We start from the raw sequence: 22,939 nt of genomic DNA, 5'->3' as shown, positions 1-22,939 counted from the left end.
CTGAAGCTGACTGAGGGGCCTGTCATCTCAGGATCTAGCTTGGTATTACAGGGAGAAAGCATTTGAAAGATATTGCAAAGAGGCAACTAATCATCTACAAATCAGGACATTTGTGAGTACAGACTGGTGTGAGAGATCCTAGAGACTGTGTGCTGTTGCCACCCCGCTGATGCTAAAGAGTCTGGTGTGTTCAAATCGAACATTGTGTCTAGTGTCCTGAATAGCTTAGTCTATCAAATTCTTAGTGAGAGGTCTCTGCTATAATTTCTCAAGTTAATACTACAAGGCTAAGTCATTTCCTTGTGCAAGGACTTGGCTCATATTTCTACAGAAGAAAGAGTGTTCTCCTGTTTGTAAATAGTTTTGGAGTATCCCACTTGGATCCCCATCCCTATCCAAGTTTCACGAAAAAATCCACCAAAAGAGAATACCCCTGGACTGTTCATTGAGCCAAAATTGGGACTGTGGCCAGGTGCCTGGCTGTGGAGCAACTATTGGTAAAAGAACCCTGAACATCTTTCTAGTGGCTCCTATGGAGGCAGCGCTACACATATAACATGGCAAAATAAATTAGGTCCACTTAAAACAGGAACCCCAGTTGTTTGTACAAACAATAAAAATCAGAAGCTACAAATACTGCCGCTGCTGACTTTTAATGAACAGGTACTCACCAGCCCAAGGATCAAGCACTGTCATCACCTAGGTTGGTTCTCCACTTGTCCTTGGGGCCCCAGCGCTACCATCTTGAGTGTGGGTAGCCGGCTGTGACTTCCTGCTGGCTCACATTCGGCTCCCCACTGAATGGTACCACAACCGCCTGGGCCCTTATGAACATTTTCCCAGGAGGCTGTGGGCAAGGTGGGGGGAAGCCTAGGTGAGCAGAACGGAAGTGAGAGCAGGTACCTACCAGATATACTGTAGGTACTTGCTTCCAGAAAAGAAAATGTTTACATTAATGGCAGGGGATAGATGAGCAGAACGTCAGATTTTAAGTGAAAATCAACTTTAAGGAGTTGAGAACCATACTCCATAAAGGTACAAAACAAGTTATAAAGTGTAGCTGAAGTGATTTAAGTTATCCAGCTCTTGGGATTAGTCCAGCTCTGAGTTGGTGCACTTTGTACATGATCACTGCCATTACTGTATAAGCCCATCAGTAATTCTGTAAAGTACGTTCTCATGAATATTAAATAAGACCACAAAATCTCTGCATCCCTCGCACATTTCAACCTTTCCTTCACTGATACTCGTATCTGTCTGTGCTGTGCTGTGGTTCATGCATGCCTACCTTTTCCATCAGCTGTCTAAGCTGCCGACTCCGGGGGTCTCTTGAGCAGGAGGTCTGGGCAGGGGCCACCACCGTGCAGATACATTTTCCATCCGGGGCTTGCGCTGATGTGTAAATTTGCCACCCATCTTCAGGGCTGGGGAACAGTGTCTGCAAACACAATAGAAAGAATAATTGTAAATAGAAGTAACAAGTCAACAATATTAAAGAAGGCAATTGAAAGAGAGCCACAAAAATGAAACATGCTGTAACCCATGGCAGCCAGATTTCTTATAATGATGTCATATTTTATTTATTACAGGTACTTTCAGTATATAGCATCGTTAATTTACACAGCATTTTATATATGCACATCAGTCACTGCCCTCAAGGAGCATACCATCTAAGGTCCCTAACTCACATTCATACTAGGGCCAAATAACCTAACAGAATGTCTGTTAGATCTGCCACACAGGCAGAACATGCAAACTCCATGCAGGTAGTGCCATGGATTGGATTCAAACCAACAACTCTACTGCTGCTAGGCGGAAGTGCTAACCATTTAGCCACTGTGTCAAAGATTGGTAAGAGGCGTATTTAAATGGGCAGGTATGGGCTGCAGATCTTTGCCTAGTCCAACCAGCTTTTATGTTTATTAGGCAGGATTCAAAATCCAATGATGTAGGCAGTTAGTGGATCTTATTTACAAAAACTGCCAGATGGAAAATAATCATCCGGATTCATACCTTAAAGTACTACTCCAAACTTTTGTATAGAGCCTCTGTTGAGTTTTTTTTTTGTATGCTGTGTCCCTATTAGGGAAACGTTTCCCTCAAATCATAGGGTAACCTATGATTAAGCTCCAGTGAGCAAAGCGAAACATGTAAGGGGGTGTGGCATTGGCAAAACTCATGTCTTGCGGACGTTTTCAAGACTACACGAGACTGGCTGGATGGAAGTGCGGCGCTTCTTTGATTTCATGTATGCATCTCTAGTGACTGCGGAAGTTTGACTTCTCCAGCTTGAGTGAAGTTCATAATCTAGCACATATTTTAATATAGCACCCTGCTAGCTAGTCTGCTAGGTAAATTTAGTTTTTGGCTTTTGCTGTAATCACAGGAGCAGGTGTCTAGTTTGGTCTGTTCAGAGCTTCACAAACTAAGAATTTGATTACTTCACCTGCCTCTTGGAGGAGCTTCTAGAGCTTAGGGCAGGAGAATTTGGATGTTGAGCCTAAATATTCAACAGTTCCCAGCCAATCCCTGGGGAGGAGTGCCCAGATTGTGGTTGGGCTGCCATGAAATAGTCTGAAGACCTAAAGAGCTTAATTTTCCCAGTACAGCAATGAATCTGTGAGCTTCAGGGGGCCCATTGCCTCTAAGCACTGAAGCTGTGAACCCATAGGCTGTCCACGTCTATAACTACTTATGCTAAATACTGTTGCATGGTCATCAGCTATCCACCAAAGACTGTCCAAGTCCATAACTACTTGTGCTATATAGAAGTGCATGGCCTTCAGCTGTGAAGCCATAGACCGTCTAAGTCTATAATTACTTGTGGTATATACTCTAGCATGGTCTTCATCTCTGAACCCATAGTCTGTCCCAGTCTATAACTACTTGTGGTATATACTCCTGCATGGTCTTCAGCTGTGAACCCTTAGACTGTATTAGTCAATTTGTCCTTGTAGGATTGCTACTGACAGAGAAGTGTCCTCCTTAAGATATGCTAAGCATTTTGGAGTATCTCACATGCCTTCACCCTTTCCTGTTTTAAGTTACTTCAGCAATAAATTACAAAAAGACATCCCCTAGACTTCTGAGCCAGAGTGAATGAACTGTTGCTGTGTACAGCACCTGGCTGCCTCTGCACTGTTTGGGTTAAGAACGTGACGTAATTCAGCGGCTCCTTGAGGGGTGAGCGCTAGATTTAAAAAAATCTGAGAGGCAGTAAAACTGTGTATGAAAGAAGGCCCTATTAATACTAATAATAGCATTACTGCCTGGTTATATGGCTGGACCAAACTAATACCATACAGCAGTGAATAATCCATTTGCCAATCATTTTCTACTATTAAACATTGATTTATCTATTTATCCCATAGGGCGACCCACACTTTTTGTCCACATTTGTGCAGTTGCTCTACACAGGAAATTAATGGGGAATAACTGAAAAACAGTGATAAATGTTCTAAAACAGGGGTGGCTAATCCATCGTTGAGCAGATTGTAGATATGACATCTACTGCTGCAGCCTGGATTTGACACTGACAGATAGCCAATCCAGATTTAAGGCTAACATTGGCAAAAGTGTGAACACATTGGCCACATTGGCCAACCCATCATTAGATGGGTGTTCAGTTGTAAAAATATGACTAGAGTATTGTGGATATGTCAGGCATAAAAACAAAATGCATACCCCCCCCCCAACATACCAAAAAAATAAAAGATCACATGCCTGTATAGATTCTAAAATATACACTGCTGCCTTTAATTAATAAAGGTTAACAGTTTATGCAAAGTTACAAACTATTCTAACTAGAGATAACAGTCTATAAAGTCCTGTAATGGTACTAGAACAAACCCTCTATGCTTTCAATAGCAAAGACCCCCCAACCATTCCACACTGCTTTAGGGATGCTATGCGATCATAAGTAAAGACATAGTGAGTCAACTACATTTACCAATCTCCAAAAGAAAGAAGAAGCTCCACACTCAAGATGGGTCCTCACACCGCAACATAACACTGAAGATTGCCTTCAAAAACCCAATTACTCTGCCAGATTGCCATGACATTTATTCCTATTATCCAAAAAGAGCTATGGAATGGGAGGATGGGGATGTTGTCTGTTGCAAACAATTGCATGACTGCATACTGGATTCTCTTCCCCAATTCCAGGCACTAGGAAAACCGTCTTTTAATGCACCACCTTGTATCTGGTACTAACAGGGAATGGGAGAGCCATGAAAAAAACATGGTGACTTTTAAGGCAACAAGGTAGCATAAACAGTAATAGTCCAACAGGTTCAGAACACATATTTTCAGTTCTTACAGAGCAATATAAATTACCAAAGTCTTTCACCCTTAACCTCCCTGGCGGTATGATTAGGAATGATTAGGAATGATTAGGAATGGTCAGGAATTTTGTACCAAAAGCGGTACCATTTTTTTGCATGGAAATATGTATTTTTTTTTATTGTAGGCCTGTAATTTAGGAATAACTCCCTGAAATCTGTCCGAACAAGAGTCTAGTAAACATCCCGGATATGATAAAACTTGAAACATGAAATCATAAATTATAATTTAATAAATACTCATAAAAATAATAATATAATAATAATACATTTAATTCAATAATATAATCAAACCAAAAACACTGAAATCTGAAATATAGCGCCAAGTTCGCACATCGCTGAGCAAAGTCGCAAAATCGTTTTCAGTGTCTGATGATGAATTTCCCCCACGAATCATTATCACTCAATTCTGCAATTAGTTCTGATTTACTATCGCTGTTCTCTAGCTGATCTAAAACCGATTTTGACCTAAAGGGACACTTTTTGGACGCCATGGACTTTTCTAAGTTTCCAGGCAGAAAGAACAGTAAAAATGCAGGCAGGGCACAGGACAAAGCACTCGGGACAATATGTATGTGAAATGCTTTGATACAGGAATGTTTTGCTATGAAATAATCGTTTTAAAAAAAATGTCATTTTTTTTTTAATTTTCAAATTTGCCGCCGCCGCCGCCTGCGCCCATACGTCCCGACGTCACAGGGACCGGAACACGGAAGCCAGATGCCGGCATCAGCCGGATGAGATGGCCAGGGACGCTGCAGGGGACACATTGCGGGAGCGAAGGACAAGGTAAGCTCTGCAGGGACTCCCTGTGCAACGCCGCATGGTAAGCCCAAGTGTAGCTCGGGGTTACCGCTTTTGGCACTGAAACTTTACCCCGAGCTACACTCGGGAATACCGCCAGGGAGGTTAAAGTGCTTGTAAACTCTTACATAAACCTACTGGAGTGACTAGCCTCAGGTGATACACAGAGACAAAACAATGCCTCCTACGTACGTTGTACATGTTTAGCTGTAGCATTCTCTCCTCTATAGCTGTTGAAAACACAAAATTTATACAGCTTATCTAAGCTTTCAGAAAGCATGTGGTGGGGAGCTGAAGTTACACTCTGCAGAGCTCAGTGAGAGATGACTGGATGGAGAAGACATAGCCCCCTTCATACAGCTCACAGTAACAGAGCTGAGGCTGTCAATCAAAGGTTGTGTGCTGGAGCTCCCTGACCTGTCACCTTTTTATCTCTTGGTGTCAGAAAAACTTGTCAGAAGTGACTCATGCAGATAACAGAGGAATGAGGCAGAAAAACGGAAATGACACTTAGTGCTCCTTATTGAGACAAGCTCACACTATAGAGGGATATGCTTTGTTTATATTTCATGTCTGAGGTTTACAACCACTTTAAGCTCTCAGTTCATTCAGACACTGTGTTTCCATTATACTACATACAGGTCCACTAAAGGTTTTTAGGTCACCAGCCAATCTTGCAACAGGTATCCTCTCTTTCCACTGAGCATTGATCATGGTAACACACTTTTCCCCCTGTACATGGCTATCTGGCCTAGGATAGTCTACTCTTCTAGCTAACGGATGAGTCCTAATCTTTCCTCCCTACAGATGGGGTATTCCCTACCTAAAATTTCCCCATATGCTATTTATAGCATTTCTGCATCCCTAAATGACTGCCCAAATCTTGTAACTAGTAGTAAGCAAAATTCATGGGATTTGATTGTTTCCTGCTGAAAGTCAAAAAATGATTAGCAATCAAAGGATCACTGTATCGTTCCCAAGCACTGCTAACCCAACAGAGCAGCTCCAGCACTCCTCAGGCATAGCAGATGCCTCTCCAACCCACCAGCCTGCAACCTCACCCTATTGCCTTTAAAGAGTATGTTTCCCCAACATTTCATATTCCAGATATGTGTCTCCTGTACCATGCACTTATATTAAAAATATCCTTTTCTCTTTGTATTGCCTCCTTTGTGTGGTGCTCCGGATAGTTCCCCTGCTTTCTCATTTCAAACTGGCCAGGCTATGCATAGCAGCATATCAATCCCAGTGTGGTCAATTTTCTGGCTGTGCTGGAAGAACAGACGGCCTGACCTTCAATGACCAGACTTGTGCAGATATTCCCCCCTCCTGCACAGCCATTCGCTGAGAAGACCAGTGTACTGCTATTTCTCCACCCCCACCTCTCAAAGCTAGGTATATATATATATATATACAAATGTTTTGCCTTTCATTTCTATTTTAAACTGAATGGGTTTAAACTGAGAGTTCACATATACTTTATCCCTTTACCTACCTAATTCTCCACATTAAACCCAGTCAGGCAGGTCTTACACCAAAACCTTTGACATTTTATTCCAAGCCTGACGATTAGCAAAATTGATAATACTAAGCATGCAACACCAGAGAACAAGGCAGCAGATCAGCTGGAATTATATCGGTCGACCCTCCCAAACTTTATTTGGTCATCAATATTTTTTTCTCTATTTAAAAGGACTCAATAAAGATCCCAATCTGGTAGATTACTATGTCACTTTCCTTTAGTGCCATTTTTTTTGTAAATGAGCTACAATGTTCCTCATGCCTCCACGGCTTTCTAGTAAATTAGTAAACCACTCCATTGTGATGTCAGTGGTCTTACATTGATAAATGATGAGGACTTTCATGGCGTGTAACGGCTAGATCATTTTGAACAAGAAAATCCTATACTCTGTAAAACAGAATGCTTTCTCTAAATAGCTCCTAGTTAACTCCCTTTTATTTTCATACTTGATCTTCGTTAATCCTCATAAAACACACACATGTGCCAGTAATTCCAGCCTATAAAAATATTCCATTAACAGCTGAATGCATATAGAAAAACAACCTCATAGAAAACAATTGCAGGGTTTAAAATTGTCAGAGTGCGTCATTCCATTGTAAGTCAATATGACTTCTCACTGATGAAGTCGCTGACCCCGGGAAAGCCGATCTGATCCTTAATCCTTCCCATTGTGGACTTTTGCTGTGATATTGTGTTTGATTGGGCAATAAAATGTACTGCAGCTCTTCATTTAGTTATTTTTCATTGTGGATAATATTCGTGACAAGATGGAAAGTTATACTTGTCCAAGAGAGGGCTTACACCCATTAAAAACATCACTTTTACTAGGTTTTTAGTACAGTTTAAATGGATGGTGCCTTTAAGACATTTAACATGTCACTGTCATTAGGCCAATCTACCCCACCGCAGGGCTCACCCATTAAACGGCGTTGCTATTAGGTCGTTTGCAGCGCAATGGGGCTCGGCCATTAAATGTGTCACTCTCAGTTCAGCTATGACTCTATTAGAGCAGTAAGGGCAATCACAGTGGCAGGCAGCCAAAATGCTTTGTGCTGGAAGAGGAGTCGGTGGAAGAAAGGGACTCTCTCTCTCACGCACAATGATCTATTTAACATACAAGGAAATCAGGCATAGGCTTAGGGCATTCAATTTAAAGGGGTCACATAAATTAATTTAACATATCTTCTTTTTTTTCATCTACCTAAGAACTTTTCTGTTATTTATGACTGAGATGTGTTAAGTGTTTCCACATTTTGCAAACGTCCATGAATTGCTCTATAGATCATCTTGAGTTCACTGCACAGTGCCATATAGACCGGCGGGCAGTGCGGAGAGCAAGAACAATATGTAAAGTGCTGTAAGCAGAGCAACCAAATATAATCTCTTAACTGTTCCACTTAGAGTAAACTAAAAGTTGATTGCACAGTGGCCTTGAAGGGAAGCAGTCACCAAGAAAAAATGCTTGGACATGCACTAATTCCATAAAGTGACATGTCTTTGTCAAGTCTGCCACTGTTCAGAATACAGTGGACTATACTCAAATGTTAAAGGATACTTAAATCCAAGTACAAAAATGAAATATATTGCAGGTTACAGTCCTTAGATGTGGTGGCTGCATTTGTTTTTTTTTTTTTCAAGCTAAAAACATTTTCAGCAAATACAGAAAATACCCGTTGATCTTGACAGAAATGCAGTGTCCTGTGTCTATTTCTGTACAGGAGAATATCTTGCTTCCTAGATATCTTCTGTAAACTACCAATTGCCCTGCTCTTCATATAATGGAGATGAATTGATACAGACATCTTTGCAGTCCATATCAGGAGAGCAGCTTAGAGTGACAACCATGGCTCTCTCTATAGATCAGAGGAGGAGTGACGTAGCCACCTAGGGACAGGAAGTGTGGATTAACCTACGAAATTAAGACCCCTTTCACTCAAAGGTTTTCAGGAGGACATGATCTGACCCTTCCTTCACCCCTATGGACTAGCAGGTGTAAACACCCACCTACCTCCAATTTGATCCACCTAAAATATTGAAGGGGATCAGTTCCTCCCATCTTGGTGGATCAGATCAGAGGGCAGTCAGGTGTAAATGGACAGTGGAGTCCATTTACTCCCAACCGCCCATAGAGCTGAGCAGGCTCTGTCCTTGTCTGGTCTGCATAAACTGAGTGGACACAGACCTGTCATCTTCCCACTCTGCTCTCAGCACATAGATCCCCTTTTGATCAAATTTGAGTCCACCCCATGTGAAAAGGGCCTAAGACAAAAGAAGCCTGATAAAAGAAACAAATACAGCCACAACACCAATGACTAGTAAGCTAGAATACATCACATTTTTGGTTTGGGGTTTAGATACACTTTAACTTGAACCTATATTATCTTGTTTGTTGGAGGAATAAAAGTTCTGAAATACCTAGAAAAAATGCACTTTCGGGTTGCACCTGTATTGTTCAAACAACCAAAGCCTAGACATTGGGTCACATGATTTCTGTTGAAGAGGAGAAAGTGTCAGTCTGAATTTGTATCTTCCCCTTAAGACATTACATGGCCAAACCAACTACAGATGAGCTCAAGAATCTGACTTTTTGTCTAAAATAAATATAACTGTGTAGATTTACCAATGAAAGGTATGTATATTTGCCCCTAATTTACCTTTACTTACTCTGCCCAAGACTGACATTTAGCACTGATAGTAAAGGGAGGATATGTTTTCAGCATGAAGTCAAGTAACTGACAAGAAAGCATACCTAAGAAGCCAAGATTAATCTATAATAGGAGAGCATGCCTAGTTATAAAAAATGTACACCAAAGATAGTTGGAAAAGACAGATTCTTACTGGTTCTCTTTAAAGCAGTAGATCTCAAAGTTCAATGGTTTATGGATTACTTTAAACAAAGGCATAGCCTTCACACCTAAGTCCACATCTTACCATGTAATAATCATTACCTAAAGGTTGCCATGACTCTCTGCTACGGTTTCCTCTTTCCTTTCCCTGACTTGATATCTGGTTGGCATTTTCATATGCTGTCTCACTATACTGTCAGTAATATCAGGCATTATAATATCTGCTTTGTAGTGCTTCTCACCATTCAATCAGCTTTGCTTCATCTCCTACAGCTATATAAGATGTAACCTTGGTCTAGTGACCAATAGCAGAGTGGAAAATGTAGAAAAGGTAGCTATGTGTGCAAAGTACTGGGAAGTGTGCAGGGCCAAAAAACCTCAGAAGAGAAGTTAATAGAGTAAAGGATAGCAGGAGTTGATGCCTACAAGAAACTGGCCTCTGAACTACAGTATTTGCAGGGATGCTTGGCCTACACCAGGGTTTTTCAACCAGAGTTTGCTAGGGGTTACTTGAGCAATGAGCAATTTCTACCTCTAAGAGAAGTTCCCACTGACACCATTGATCTTTTTAGTTATCTGTAAAGGGGTAATTTTTCCAAAGATCACAGCTGTAAGGAGCATTCTTTCCACTATCACATTAGTGTATCATGAGTTGTAGATATAGTAATATTTAACAGGGGTGCCCTGAGAGCAGAAACCTATTTCAAGTGTTCCTCTGTATTGAAACAGTTGAGCAAGGCTTGCCTAGACTTTCAAACTGACATAAAGATGGTATTTTCATTTTCATGCTTTTTAAGGAATCACACCTCTTGCAAAAACTTCCCTGTCCAGGTCCCACCACTAACAAAACCTCTCCTTCTGGTCACAAGACTACAGAGCCATTTTGGACCCCATTCTAACCACCTAACTCCAAGTTGTCAGTGGGGTAAAGCCTACCCTACTTCATCTCTCTTTTTACTTCCTTAAACCTTTCTTTGTCCTTTGCATCCTAGTCATTATGTCTCTGCTTTTCATTTAAACATTGGTCCAGAACATTGTGACTGTAAAGGTTCTCCTTAACTGTAAATACATACCGCTTTATGGAAATAAATATCAATTTTTAAATCCCAGACGAACAACACAATTTTTAAGCGGCATGTATTGGAAAATTGGACACGCTTGAATGTTATTACACCAGAGATCAAAGATTCCATTTCTCCTTCTCTCAAGCTTCCATTAGACAAGCCAGAGACAAAAATGTAGGTTCCTGCCAGCCAGAGAGTAGACATATATATCGACTTGTTAATTTAACCAAATGTTTTCCCTGGAGTCCACTGTACACAGCGCATACAAAATTGAAATGTAAGCAAGCATGGGACTTGGAAATGTTATATTCAGAAAAGATAGGAAAAAGAGCTTGGAGATATCTTGTAATTATGTATTGGAGGAGAATCATTAGTACTATTACACAGTGACAGGAGGAAAATTACAATTGTAGGCAATTTAAAAATTCCTCAGCCATTTTGTCTTCTACAGGCATTGTGCAATCACAGAATGAGGCCCTAACACCATCCAACCTGCAAAGCTCATCTAAAAAAACCTCAGTCTAATTTACACAGTTGTCTTTAGTTGTAACCCAACCGACTGAGAAATTCGTAGAGATCCATCTTTCAAACAGCCACAGTCTGTGCTCCGTGCAGAGAGGAAGCTGCTGAGCATGCAATATTCTGTCCCCCACATCCATTAGCAGGATTGGAAAACCAGAGGGAGCTCAATGAAAAAAACATCATGTTAACAAGAACTACAAAAGTAACAAACTATGGGATTCTTTTATGGGTTAGTTGCTAGTTTTTTAACATACATTCTAGAAGTTATTATAGGATAGGAAACTGTAATAGTTTGTAATTACAAGAGAAGCATTCATTATTTATATAATGTATAGCAGGGGCTAGAGGAGACACGTTTTCCTTGTGAATTTAACATGGACCCATGCTGGGCTGGTTTTGAGCTGTCCAGGACCCACCCACAACTATAGGAAGAAGAGGAGGATGGGGATCATAATAACTTGTGACTGAAAATACCTGGAAAAGTGGTGTGTGTACTGATTTATAAAAAGTGTGTGGGGATGCTCCAAGATGGTGGCGGCTGAATGGTACATATAGGAAGGGCACTAGAGTTAGGCTTTAAGGTGGACATATTAACAATGGCTCTAAATTTGAATATGAAGTATAGGAAATTATAAGGAGAAACGAAGATCAAACTCTACTCGCCTTAGTAGGAAGATCTGGAGAGAATACAGAGAAGGTTGACGGGGAGGGGGGATATGGGGAGGAGGGTGAGGGAGGGGGTGGGATCGGGAAATAGGTTAGAAAGTGTAAATGAGAAATGATTTTTGTATTTTTTTTTGTCTCTTATGTGATAATGATGGAAATATGTATTTAACTGAAAAATCAATAAATATTTAAATTTAAAAAAAAAAAAAACAACGGCTCTAAAAACATCAGTCTGGAACAAGTGGTGCCTGTTGGAATTTTGTTGACATCTCTTTATTAGTTTTTGGGGTACCACTACTAGACTTCCTAAAAAACGCTGCATGTAAAGCACCCAGAAGTATACATCAAGACTTTATATAAGTGATTTTATTTTTGTTCTGCATTTGCTTTAGTGGGTCTTTGAAAGTACTATATATCTAAAAGCCAAAAAGGTTTCATTTTGGATTGAGAAGGCAATAATCAAAATTTAAGTTTTTGATCCCTTCACTTACTGTCCTGTAGACACAAACCAAATGAGATGAATGAGGATTCTCTCCAAAATAAGAGACATTCCCTTTTAGACAGTTCTCTTAGGGCTAGTAGCATGGCATAATTCTACTTCACATTGGTAACATTACAAGATGTAATGTATTCAAATTAAAACAAAAAAAAAAAAACAGAGGTGGACCATTTTCCCACCACAGATGATCAGCCAATTAATCTTTCAAACAAAAAGAAATCTAGTTACTCTGGGTAAATATAAAATTTTTAAAGTTTCTGTTGCTAGTTTTTGTAAACCAACTATATGAACTATCCACAAAATAGACCAATAATACGAAATCAGTGGTTGAGCTTATGGGGAGAAATATATGTCCTGATGTCCAAGTGTGCATATGACATACCTGTGGAACCACTATGGAAGGATCATTGTAGTAGTCACCACTACAACAGTGATTGCTGCTATTTCTGGGCCCAGTCCTGATCAGTTGCCCTGCTGCATAGTAACAGCAGGGGGTGCTGAGTCAGCACAGGTGCCATTCACAGTACGCCTTGCATTTTTCTAAGGGAATGCAAATTGTTCTGATTGGATGATGAGGTAGATATTGTGATATCACCACCCTTGATTTGATCTCGAAAGAAAATTACAATGAAGCATTCTTAATTTTTTTAAAAGGGTAAAAAAAAAAAAGAATCAGCTCAAAGACACAAAAATTTTACATTAACCAATTAACCACTTGCCCTCCAAAGGATTCACCTGCCTTCCTGACCAGGCCATTTTTTGCGATACAGCACTGCATTACTTTCTAAGGGAATGCAAATTGTTCTATGATTGGATGATGAGGTAGATATTGTGATATCACCACCCTTCCTTTTCACCTCGCCCAATCTGAGAATGCCTTGTATTCATTGAGAAAAATGCAAGGCATTCTGTGAATGGTGCTCATGCCAAGCGAATGACCCCCCGTGGTTGCTATGCAGCAAGACTGCGGGGCGGCACAGAACCCAGAAGACAATGAAGATGTAATAAAAGCAACTACTACAATAATTCTCCACTTTTACAGCAGTCCCGCGGGTATAGCATATGCATACTTACATTGATCCATACTGGACCAATGTAACTATACCAGGGGCGGACTGACCATTTGGAAACTCGGGCACTGCCCGAGGGCCGGGGGTAAGTAGGGGGCCCCATGAGATGCCCCTGGTACCTTTTTCATAGGCTTTTTTGAGTTTGGGCAAGGACACAGGGGCCCCATGATCCCCTATTGCCCAGGAGCCCCATGAGTTGTCAGTCCACCCCTGAACTATACAATGAAATCCAATCTGGAGTTCAGCTTTAAGGATTGCAGAACTGTACAAAGTGTAACAACCACTGAGCTAATAGCATTTCATGTTATAGGTTTTATCCGAAGTTGCAGATCACAGGATTTATTTCTTGCCCGTGTCTAGGTTTGTCTAGTGAGTACATTGTACCCAATAAAGAAACAATTGTTATTGTAGAGCTGCAGGTACTGTGTGAGTGACATTGATTATAGTGTTATTGGTGTGTCTATGATCACAGGCAGGAAGAAGTCACACTATCTACTTTATATTGTTATCGTACACTATGATTATATCAGCCTGCATCTGTCATGCAGAACTCTGAGAGAATACCTGGGATTGGAACACTAGATAGTTTCAATTTGAAGGTCCATGCTTCGATAGCAGTTCATTTTATGGGTCATTGGATACATTTTGGTTGACAATTTTGGAGGCATAATTTGCCATTGCAAGCCTTATCTAAAGCTAGTTGTACATGGTTAGGTTTTTCGTTTTCGTTCAGCTAGCATTCACACAAACGAGGTGGATGGTGGATACTGTCACAATACACATATTAGTGCTTGCAGCTAATTGGCTGCAGCCGCTTATCAATGGAAAATTTTCCAACATGTCCCTACGACAGAAGTCGATCAATTGACTTCTGTAGGTGAGCCAAAACATTGGTTGGAATTCAGCCAGCCCCTGCTGGAACAGCCAATACTTCATCAGAGAATGGTCAGCTGAAAGCTTAGAACTTGGTTATGATTCAGCGGGGTGAATTTACTCAAACTGGACCAGACAGCAGCAGTGTATAGTAACCAATCAGAATTTACTGTATCTTCAGCTTGTTCAGTTAAATTTTGACAATGAAAGATAGAAGCTGATTGGTTGCCATGCACAGCTGCTTCAGATTCTGTCTGCTCCAATTTTAGCAAATTCCCCTCAATGTGTGTCTTGAGGAATAAAATGTAAAAAAAATCCAATCCCAAACAAATGTTTGTGTTAAAAGTAAAACCAACCAAGTGCAGCATGCACGTCTTTTTCAGCCGCTCAGCATAAGACCCAAAAGCTAACGGCGATATTTGGAGTAGCAAGGCCTACTACAGTGATATCAAGCTTCTGGGCAGATCCTACAATTATGGCACATACATACTTACATTGGTTTTCAAGCTGGATCAATGTAAAAATTGCCATATTTAACTGCTTCCTGATTTTGCAGTTCCGGGTAGGGGTCACGCACATGCCCTACCTGTGCCGCCATTTGCGCCCGTGGCTGTCAATCAACAGACTGATTACTCGCCAGCGCCCGGTGATTTCCGACAATCTCCAATAGGGATGGGAACTGTTTTATTTACTAACAGTTCTCCTCCCTCTCAGCTCAGCACAGCACAGCCATCCAAAGCAGTGTGATTACAGTGAAGCACACACCCCTCCCCCCCTAATAAAACACAAACAGCACACAGTTAACCCTTTGATCACCCCTCAAGTTAACCCCTTCCTGCCCAGTGCCATTATTACAGTGTCAGTGCTTATTTTTTAGCACTGATCACTGTATTGGTGTCACTGGGGATGTCAATGACACCAAGCCAGTTCCTCCCAGTATCAGAATGCCCACCACAGTACCGCTATAAGTCTTTAATTGCCGCCATTACTAGTAAAAATTGAAACACAAATTGCAGTATCTATACAGCCATTTGTAAACGCTAAAACTTTCACGTAAACCATTTAATTTACACATATTGGGATTTTTTTAGCAAAGACATGTCACAGAATACATTTTGGCCTAAATTTATGATGAAATTTGATTTTTTTAATTTATTTACCTGACATGTTTAATAGCAAAAAGTCAAAAATATTGTTTTTTTCTCAAAATTGTCGATCTTTTTTTTTTATAACGCAAAAAATAAAAAACACACAGATAATCAAATACCAACAAAAGAAAGCTCAATTTGTGGGAGAAAAAGGACACAAATTTCATTTGGGTGCAGCGTTGCATGACCGCAAAATTGTCAGTTAAAGGAACGCAGCGAAGTAACACAAAAAATGGCCTTGTAAGGAAGGGGGGTAAATCCTCAGGAGGGCAAGTCGTTAAATTTCAGTCTCAATTTGTTGCATTGTATGTAACAACCTGTGTAAATATAATAATACTGGAGGTAATATTGATAGACAAGGCATCATATTGGGCTACTCTGCATAGTACACTGGGTAACATCCTGTATATTAATGGCAGTGCCGGATTACCAAATAGTCAGAATAGGCACCGGCCTATGGTCCCCACACCATTTAAGAGCCCCGTGACAATGGACCATTGATATTGATTTGATCTCGAAAGAAAATTACAATGAAGCATTCTTAATTTTTTTAAAAGGGTAAAAAAAAAAAGAATCAGCTCAAAGACACAAAAATTTTACATTAACCAATTAACCACTTGCCCTCCAAAGTATTCATCTGCCTTCCTGACCAGGCCATTTTTTGCGATACGGCACTGCATTACTTTAACTGACAATTGCGTGGTCATGCAACACTGTACATAAATTTATGTCCTTTTTTTCCCCACAAATAGAGCTTTTTTATGGTGGTATTTGATCACCTCTGCATTTTTTATTTTTTTGCGCTATAAACAAAAAAAAACAACAGTTTTGAAAAATAACTAACAATATTTTTGACTTTTTGCTATAAAACATATCCAATAAAAAATGTTTAAAAATCAAATTTCATCATAAATTTAGGCCAAAATGTATTCTGCTACATATCTTTGCTAAAAAAAATCCCAAAATGTGTAAATTAATTGGTTTACGTGAAAGTTATAGCATTTACAAATGGCGGTATATATGCTGGAATTTGTACTTTTATTTTTTTATACTAGTAATGGCGGCTATCAGCGACTTATAGTGGGACTGCGACGGGCATTCTGACACTGGGTGGGAACTGACTAACTGCCACTGAAATCCCCAGTGACAATAATACAGTGATCAGTGCTAATAAAAAGCACTGACACTGCTCTAATGACACTGGGCAGGAAGGGGTTAACATCTGGGGCGATTAAAGGGTTAACTGTGTGCTGTGTGCGTTTCACATTATGTGCTGTTTTACAGTGGAGATATGCTGCTTTGTATTTCTCTGCTGTGCAGAGAAATACAATGCAGCATGTCCTTGCTGACAGGAGAGAGACCTGTGTTGTTTACACACAGGTCTCTCCCCTGTCATCTTTCCCCGACGATCACGGAAAAAAGGCCAGCCGGGACCTGGTGATTGACATCTCTAGCCGCCAACATCGGCACCGGTAGGGCGGTGCACTCTATTGCCCCCTACCCAGAAATGCATGTCATGTATATATATGTGATTTTGTGCAGCCATGCACCCTGTAGCAGTACTTTTACTATAGATTGGCGGGCAACCTCTTGTGAAAATACTGTATTAATGTAATGTACCCAAACAAACTTTAGGTAAATAAACCATAGACATAAGGTTCACATTACGTTTTATCTATTAGAAGTTCATCTTCATTCAGCTGTCAGTTTTCATAACACTTTGGTGCAAACTACATACGTGTAATGTACAGTAGTGATCAGGGGTGGACTGAGAACTCATGAGGCCCACTGACAATAGGGGATCATGGGGCCCCTGTGTCCTTACCCACACCCAAAAAGGCCTATGAAAAAGCCAATGAAAGGTACCAGGGCATCTCATGGGGCCCCCCTACTGACCCCGGACCCTCGGGCAGTGCCCGAGTGCTCGAATAGTCAGTCCGCCCCTGGTAGTGATAGTCATCTCCATCTAGCTTCAACATGCACACTACTTAGTTCAATGTTATCCCACTAGAGCACACATTGGAAACCAACTGAAACCTGCAAGGGGGACCCCAACGTTTCGACTGCCAAGCCTCCACAGAGTTTAATCTGACACTGATTACTGAAAGCATTATCCATGAATATATGTCAGTTTCAAAAAATGTGGAGCAAAGAGCACAGTTAACCTATTTAAAACAATGAAAGGCAGTTCCCTTTTCGTGAGTGTTTTTTCATACAGATGAAGTAATCGTTAGTGGCTGTCGAGTGCACCATACAAATTGGTTGGAATTTTACAAATTAAGAGAATTGAAAGTAGTTGTTTGGATATGGAAGAGAGTTAGATCACTTTAAACATGGGATTTTGTCTGAGATTGTATTTGTATTACATTTTATTGATCAAGAGACACATTGTTATATTTGTTTCAATTTTATTATTGACATTTTGTTTTGGCAGCTCTAAACACTGCATTTAATATTTGTTTCTAGTGTTTGTTCACTTTCTTTATAGCAGCAGTCACAAGATTTAATATTTAGATAGCACAGACACTTATTTTGTGCATTATTATTCTTTTTTTGTATGATTTTTATTGACTCCAAAACTACATGACAAATTTCCAATCCATTGTTGACACTCTATCTTTCTATACTGCAGTTAGTTTCCAATAAAACACACTATTGCACCCTCTCTTAACATGGAGGAACCCATAAAATGAATTTCTTAGGGATCCCTTGCTATTAATTGCTATATCTAATGTTCACTGTACATTAGTGTGACGGTAAGTGGGAAGAATGCTCCTTACAATTGAGGTCATTGGGAAGAATCCTCTCTCACAGTTAGCTAAAAAGATCATTGGTGTTCAAGGAATCTCCACCAACTTCTGGAGGAGCGCGAGGATATCACATAACCCTGGTTGCGAATGGAAGCACTAGAGGTTCCTTCCTATTCCTTCCATTGGTAGCAGTGTGCAATGTTGGGGACTCCAATACTACATTATATATCATATTATATATCAGTCCGTTGTTGATGCTTTACCTTTCTAACTTGCAGCAGCTTCCAAAAAACACACTAGAGCAGCCTATCTCAACCGTCCTATCATGGAGGAACCCTTGAAATATTTTCCATTCTTATGGATTTGCTGCTAATAATTGCTATATCTGTGCTCACATTACATTAGTGTGGTGGTCAGTATGAAAAATGCTCCTTACATTTGAGGTCATTGGGAAAAATCCCCCCTTACAGGTAGCTAAAAATATCATTGGTGTCAGAGGGAACTTACCTGAGAGGCAGAAATTGCTCCTCCTACTCACTGTGAGCAATAGCGGGACTTTAGTTCTGCTTTAAGTCCCTGCCTCAACCATCCCCTTCACTATCTAAATAATGTTTTTCTTCAAGGTTCGTTTTTTTCATCTGTGGCCCCACCTCCCCCACTACTGTTCTTGTCTAGGCAAGAATGCACTGTCCTTCTCCGGCATCATCCTGGGATATTCACTTTATATATCCCAGACAGCTACAGGATCCCATTTACAGAGTGAGATGGGTGGGTGGAGCTGGAGTGCATTATTGGGGGCCTGAACCCAAAATAGGCAGTCTCCTGGTGACTGAGTGCACCAAGATGGCGGCATGGGACTCAGGCTGACACCTGAGCAGCCAATAACAGCAGAATAATGCTGAGTAACTGTAAAGTTCCTCTTTAAAGTGTACCTAAAGGCAAAACCTTTTTTTTTTTTTTAGATAGAGTGGGATTAGGACACCTATCAGGTTTTTTATTGCTGTCTGTGCTGCCATTAGGGATGATCACCTTCTCCATTATCATTGGTTTCAAGGTGATAGTAAAAGAAAGTCCCAAATCTTGAGTTGACATTAGAACACTAATAGAGAGGAAATCTTCCAATGGAGACACTAGTTCTGGTGACCCTGGTGACACTCTGGGATTCCCTCACTTTGGAGGGAATTCCTCTCATTTCCTGCTTTGGCTATGGGACAGGAAGTGAAGGAAAATATCCCCAATGGGACACAGATGGCAAAAAAAGAAATGATGGGGGTTATAACCCTCTCTTACTCTACTCATAATGAAAAAAAGTTTTGCCTTTAGTTACACTTTAAGTTGGTTTGTAACAGCTCAGAAGCACCTGCAATGTGTATTGGAAGGTGGCAGATGAATTTCTCCACAATGCCTTTAGCTACAGAGGTGAATGAGGGTTTGTTTTAGAACACTTTTTTGTCTTGTTCAGGATATTTATACACTACATTGTGCAAAGACTAGGCGCAGGTTCACTTTAACATTGATTCAGCAAACGCAGTTTCTGGATTTCAACTCACCCCTGTGCCGTCACTCTCACCTCTCCTATTACATCTCTCTCAACCATTTATCTTCCTTGTTTTCTCTAGAAGCGCTCTCTAGTCATTATGCTAGCTTTACACTTTTCTTTATTTTTCACCTTGTCTGATCTTTTCTTCATGCCTCGTCTGGTTTCGCACACCTGACTGTTTGCCCCATGGAGTCTGACAGACCATTCTCCTCATTGTCCTCTCACAGTCTCAGAGAGAGCATAATGAAAAAAAAGTTTTGCCTTTAGTTACACTTTAAGTCGGTTTGTAACAGCTCAGAAGCACCTGCCACGTGTATTGGAAGGTGGCAGTCTGCCAAGATCTGCTTTATAAAAAAAATTGAGATATCAGTACCTCTATTGTGAATTTTAAAGATGAATTTCTCCACAATGCCTTCAGCTACAGAGGTGAATGAGGGTTTGTTTAGAACACTTTTTTGTCTTGTTCAGGATATTTATACACTACATTGTGCAAAGACTAGGCGCAGGTTCACTTTAAAATTGATTCAGCAAACGCAGTTTCTGGATTTCAACTCACCCCTGTGCCGTCACTCTCACCTCTCCTATTACATCTCTCTCAACTATTTATCTTCCTTGTTTTCTCTAGAAGCTCTCTCTAGTCATCACGCTAACTTTACACTTTTCTTTTTTTTTCACCTTGTCTCATCTTTTCTTCGTGTCTTGTCTGGTTTTGCACACCTGACTGTTTCCCCCATGGAGTCTGACAGACCATTCTCCTCATTGACCTCTCACAGTCTCGGAGAGAGCATCAGCGAAGGCTAAGAGTAACCATGGAGATTGATGGAGAAAAGCCTTGGGGGTGAGACCACTGACATGTGAATATGAGGGTACTTCTTGACAGAAGGAGGTGAGAAAATTGGAGACTCCAGAGGAGTGACAGACTGACGGAGAACACAGACTGTGAGGGTGGAAGGGGAATGGAAGAGAGACATTGGATGATAGATGCAGACTGACTGAGAAAAGCTTTCAGAAAGAAAATCTAAGCATGAATATGAGAGTGACTGATGTAGGCTGCTTGCAGAGATATAAGACACTGACTGAGATAAGAGAGACTAAAATATTATGAGAGTGGGAGGCATCAGACAGGCAGCTATCTTGCTACAACCGGAATCACTGATCTGCAGTACATTATCTTCTCCTCCTCGCCCAGCCAACGCCTGTGATAGAGAGACGGCTTGTCTGCTACTCTCACCGAATAATACAAATGTCAAGGCTAAGTGTGCAACTACGGCCATGACAGCTGTTATGGGGCCTGGATGCACAGAAGGGCCCAATGCTATATGGACTCATATTTCTTTCTCCAAGCAGCAAGCAGTCCGTTTATCCATGCAAAATACATGATGAAAGCATGCCTGGCATGAATTCACCCTCGCAGGGGCGGACTGACCATTCGAGCACTCGGGCACTGCCTGGGGCCTAGGGTCAGTAGGAGGCCCCGTAAAGTGCCCCTGGTACCTTTTTATAGGCTTTTTTGAGTGTGGGCAAGGACACAGGGGCCCCATGATCCCCTATTGCCCGGGGGCCCCATGAGTTGTCAGTCCGCCCCTGCACCCTCAACTTTGCTGACATCAGTGATATGCTGTAAAACAGATATAAGGAGGCTGGAATTATAATGGTCATATATGCTTCGATAAATGATCAATTTCATTTCTGATTGATCTCTTCGGATTTATAGTTGACAACCCATTAGATCGATATGCCACATACAGGGTAATGGATTTCAGTCACTGGTTACGATACGATTGGAACTTATGATGGTAAATTATCAATTGCATTTCTTTGACCACCACGTAATCTCATAATCTGATACATTCACGAACAAAGTATCTCAGCGCTGCCGATCAATGCAAAACAGTCAATAATTTTCCGCTTTTTCGCTCTGATCTAAATCAAGTCTAAATTGATCGGGAGGGAAAATATACATATTTGATTATTTGCTGATTCAATCATTTTGATTGAATCACACATCGATCAGATACAAAAAAAAAGGAACTGTGTATGGCCATTATAAGAAATTGTATTCTCCGGAGAGAAATAAAAGGGCAAGCAATTTGGACTGTCTGGGAATTAGATCAAGGGGTCTGCTAAATTAAAAATTTGCTGTGCGAATGCTTCAGTGTCCACACAGCCATAACGTATTTCCGGAATGTGTCTAACATGTTTATTTCCTATGATTGTCAGCTCCATCTAGTGGCCAAAATTCTGTATTTTTCTGAAATACCTTAATCAGGAAAACACAGCATTATGGTAACTGATTACGATACGATTGGAACTTATGATGGTAAGATAACAATTGCATTTCTTTGACCACCATGTAATCTCATAATCTGATACATTCACCAACAAAGTATCTCAGCGCTGCCGATCAATGCAAAACAGTCAATAATTTTCCGCTTTTTCGCTCTGATCTAAATCAAGTCTAAATTGATCGGAAGGGAAAATATACATATTTGATTGTTTGCTGATTCAATCATTTTGATTGAATCACACATCGATCAGAAACAAAAAAAAAGGAACTGTGTATGGCCATTATAAGAGATTGTATTCTCCGGAGAGAAATAAAAGGGTAAGCAATTTGGACTGTCTGGGAATTAGGGAATCAGTGTCCACACAGCCATAACGTATTTCCGGAATGTGTCTAACATGTTTATTTCCTATGATTGTCAGCTCCATCTAGTGGCCAAAATTCTGTATTTTTCTGAAATACCTTAATCAGGAAAACAGCATTATGGCCACTAGATGGAGCGGATGATCACCGGAAATTAATATATTAGAGACATCAGGAACTTAATATGTACAGTCTGGAGGAAAGAAGAAAAAGGGGAGACATGATTGAAACCTTTAAATATATCAAAGGGGTGAATAAGGTTCAAGAGGATAGTATTTTCAAGATGAAACTAAGATCAAAGAATACAGAGACATGACCTCAAACTAACTGGAGGAAAGTTCAAAACTAATCTTAGAAAGTAATATTTTATTGAAAGGGTAGTGGATGCTTGGAATAAACTTCCAGCAGAGGTAGTGAGCCAGTCAACAGTAAGTGCCAGGGGCGGACTGACCATTTGGAAACTCGGGCACTGCCCGAGGGCCTGGGGTCAGTAGGGGGCCTCATGAGATGCCCCTGGTACCTTTTTCATAGGCTTTTTTAAGTTTGGGCAAGGACACAGCGGCCCCATGATCCCCTATTGCCAAGGGGCCCCATGAGTTATCAGTCCACCCCTGCTAAGTGGTTTCAGACATGCTTGGGACAAACATA

The 22,939-nt window shown here is 40.7% G+C and overlaps 1 protein-coding gene across 2 annotated transcripts in view; it reads right to left on the bottom strand.

The window, feature by feature from the left end:
• The window catches only part of OLFM2 (olfactomedin 2), a 459,233-nt gene that overhangs the window by 144,738 nt on the left and 291,556 nt on the right, over positions 1 to 22,939 (bottom strand). For both annotated transcript variants that reach the window (XM_089651883.1, XM_089651884.1), the window contains exon 2: positions 1,289 to 1,438. In XM_089651883.1, the coding sequence (XP_089508009.1) occupies positions 1,289 to 1,438 (150 nt within the window). The remainder of the gene's footprint in view (positions 1 to 1,288; positions 1,439 to 22,939) is intronic.

This window comes from Staurois parvus, unplaced genomic scaffold (assembly GCF_062004578.1).
Source record: "Staurois parvus isolate SC_StPar_1 unplaced genomic scaffold, SC_StPar_1.0 ptg000666l, whole genome shotgun sequence".
Classification (NCBI taxonomy): domain Eukaryota; kingdom Metazoa; phylum Chordata; class Amphibia; order Anura; family Ranidae; genus Staurois; species Staurois parvus.
Note: the sequence above shows the minus strand (reverse complement) of the source record. Positions and strands in the feature narration are given on the sequence as shown.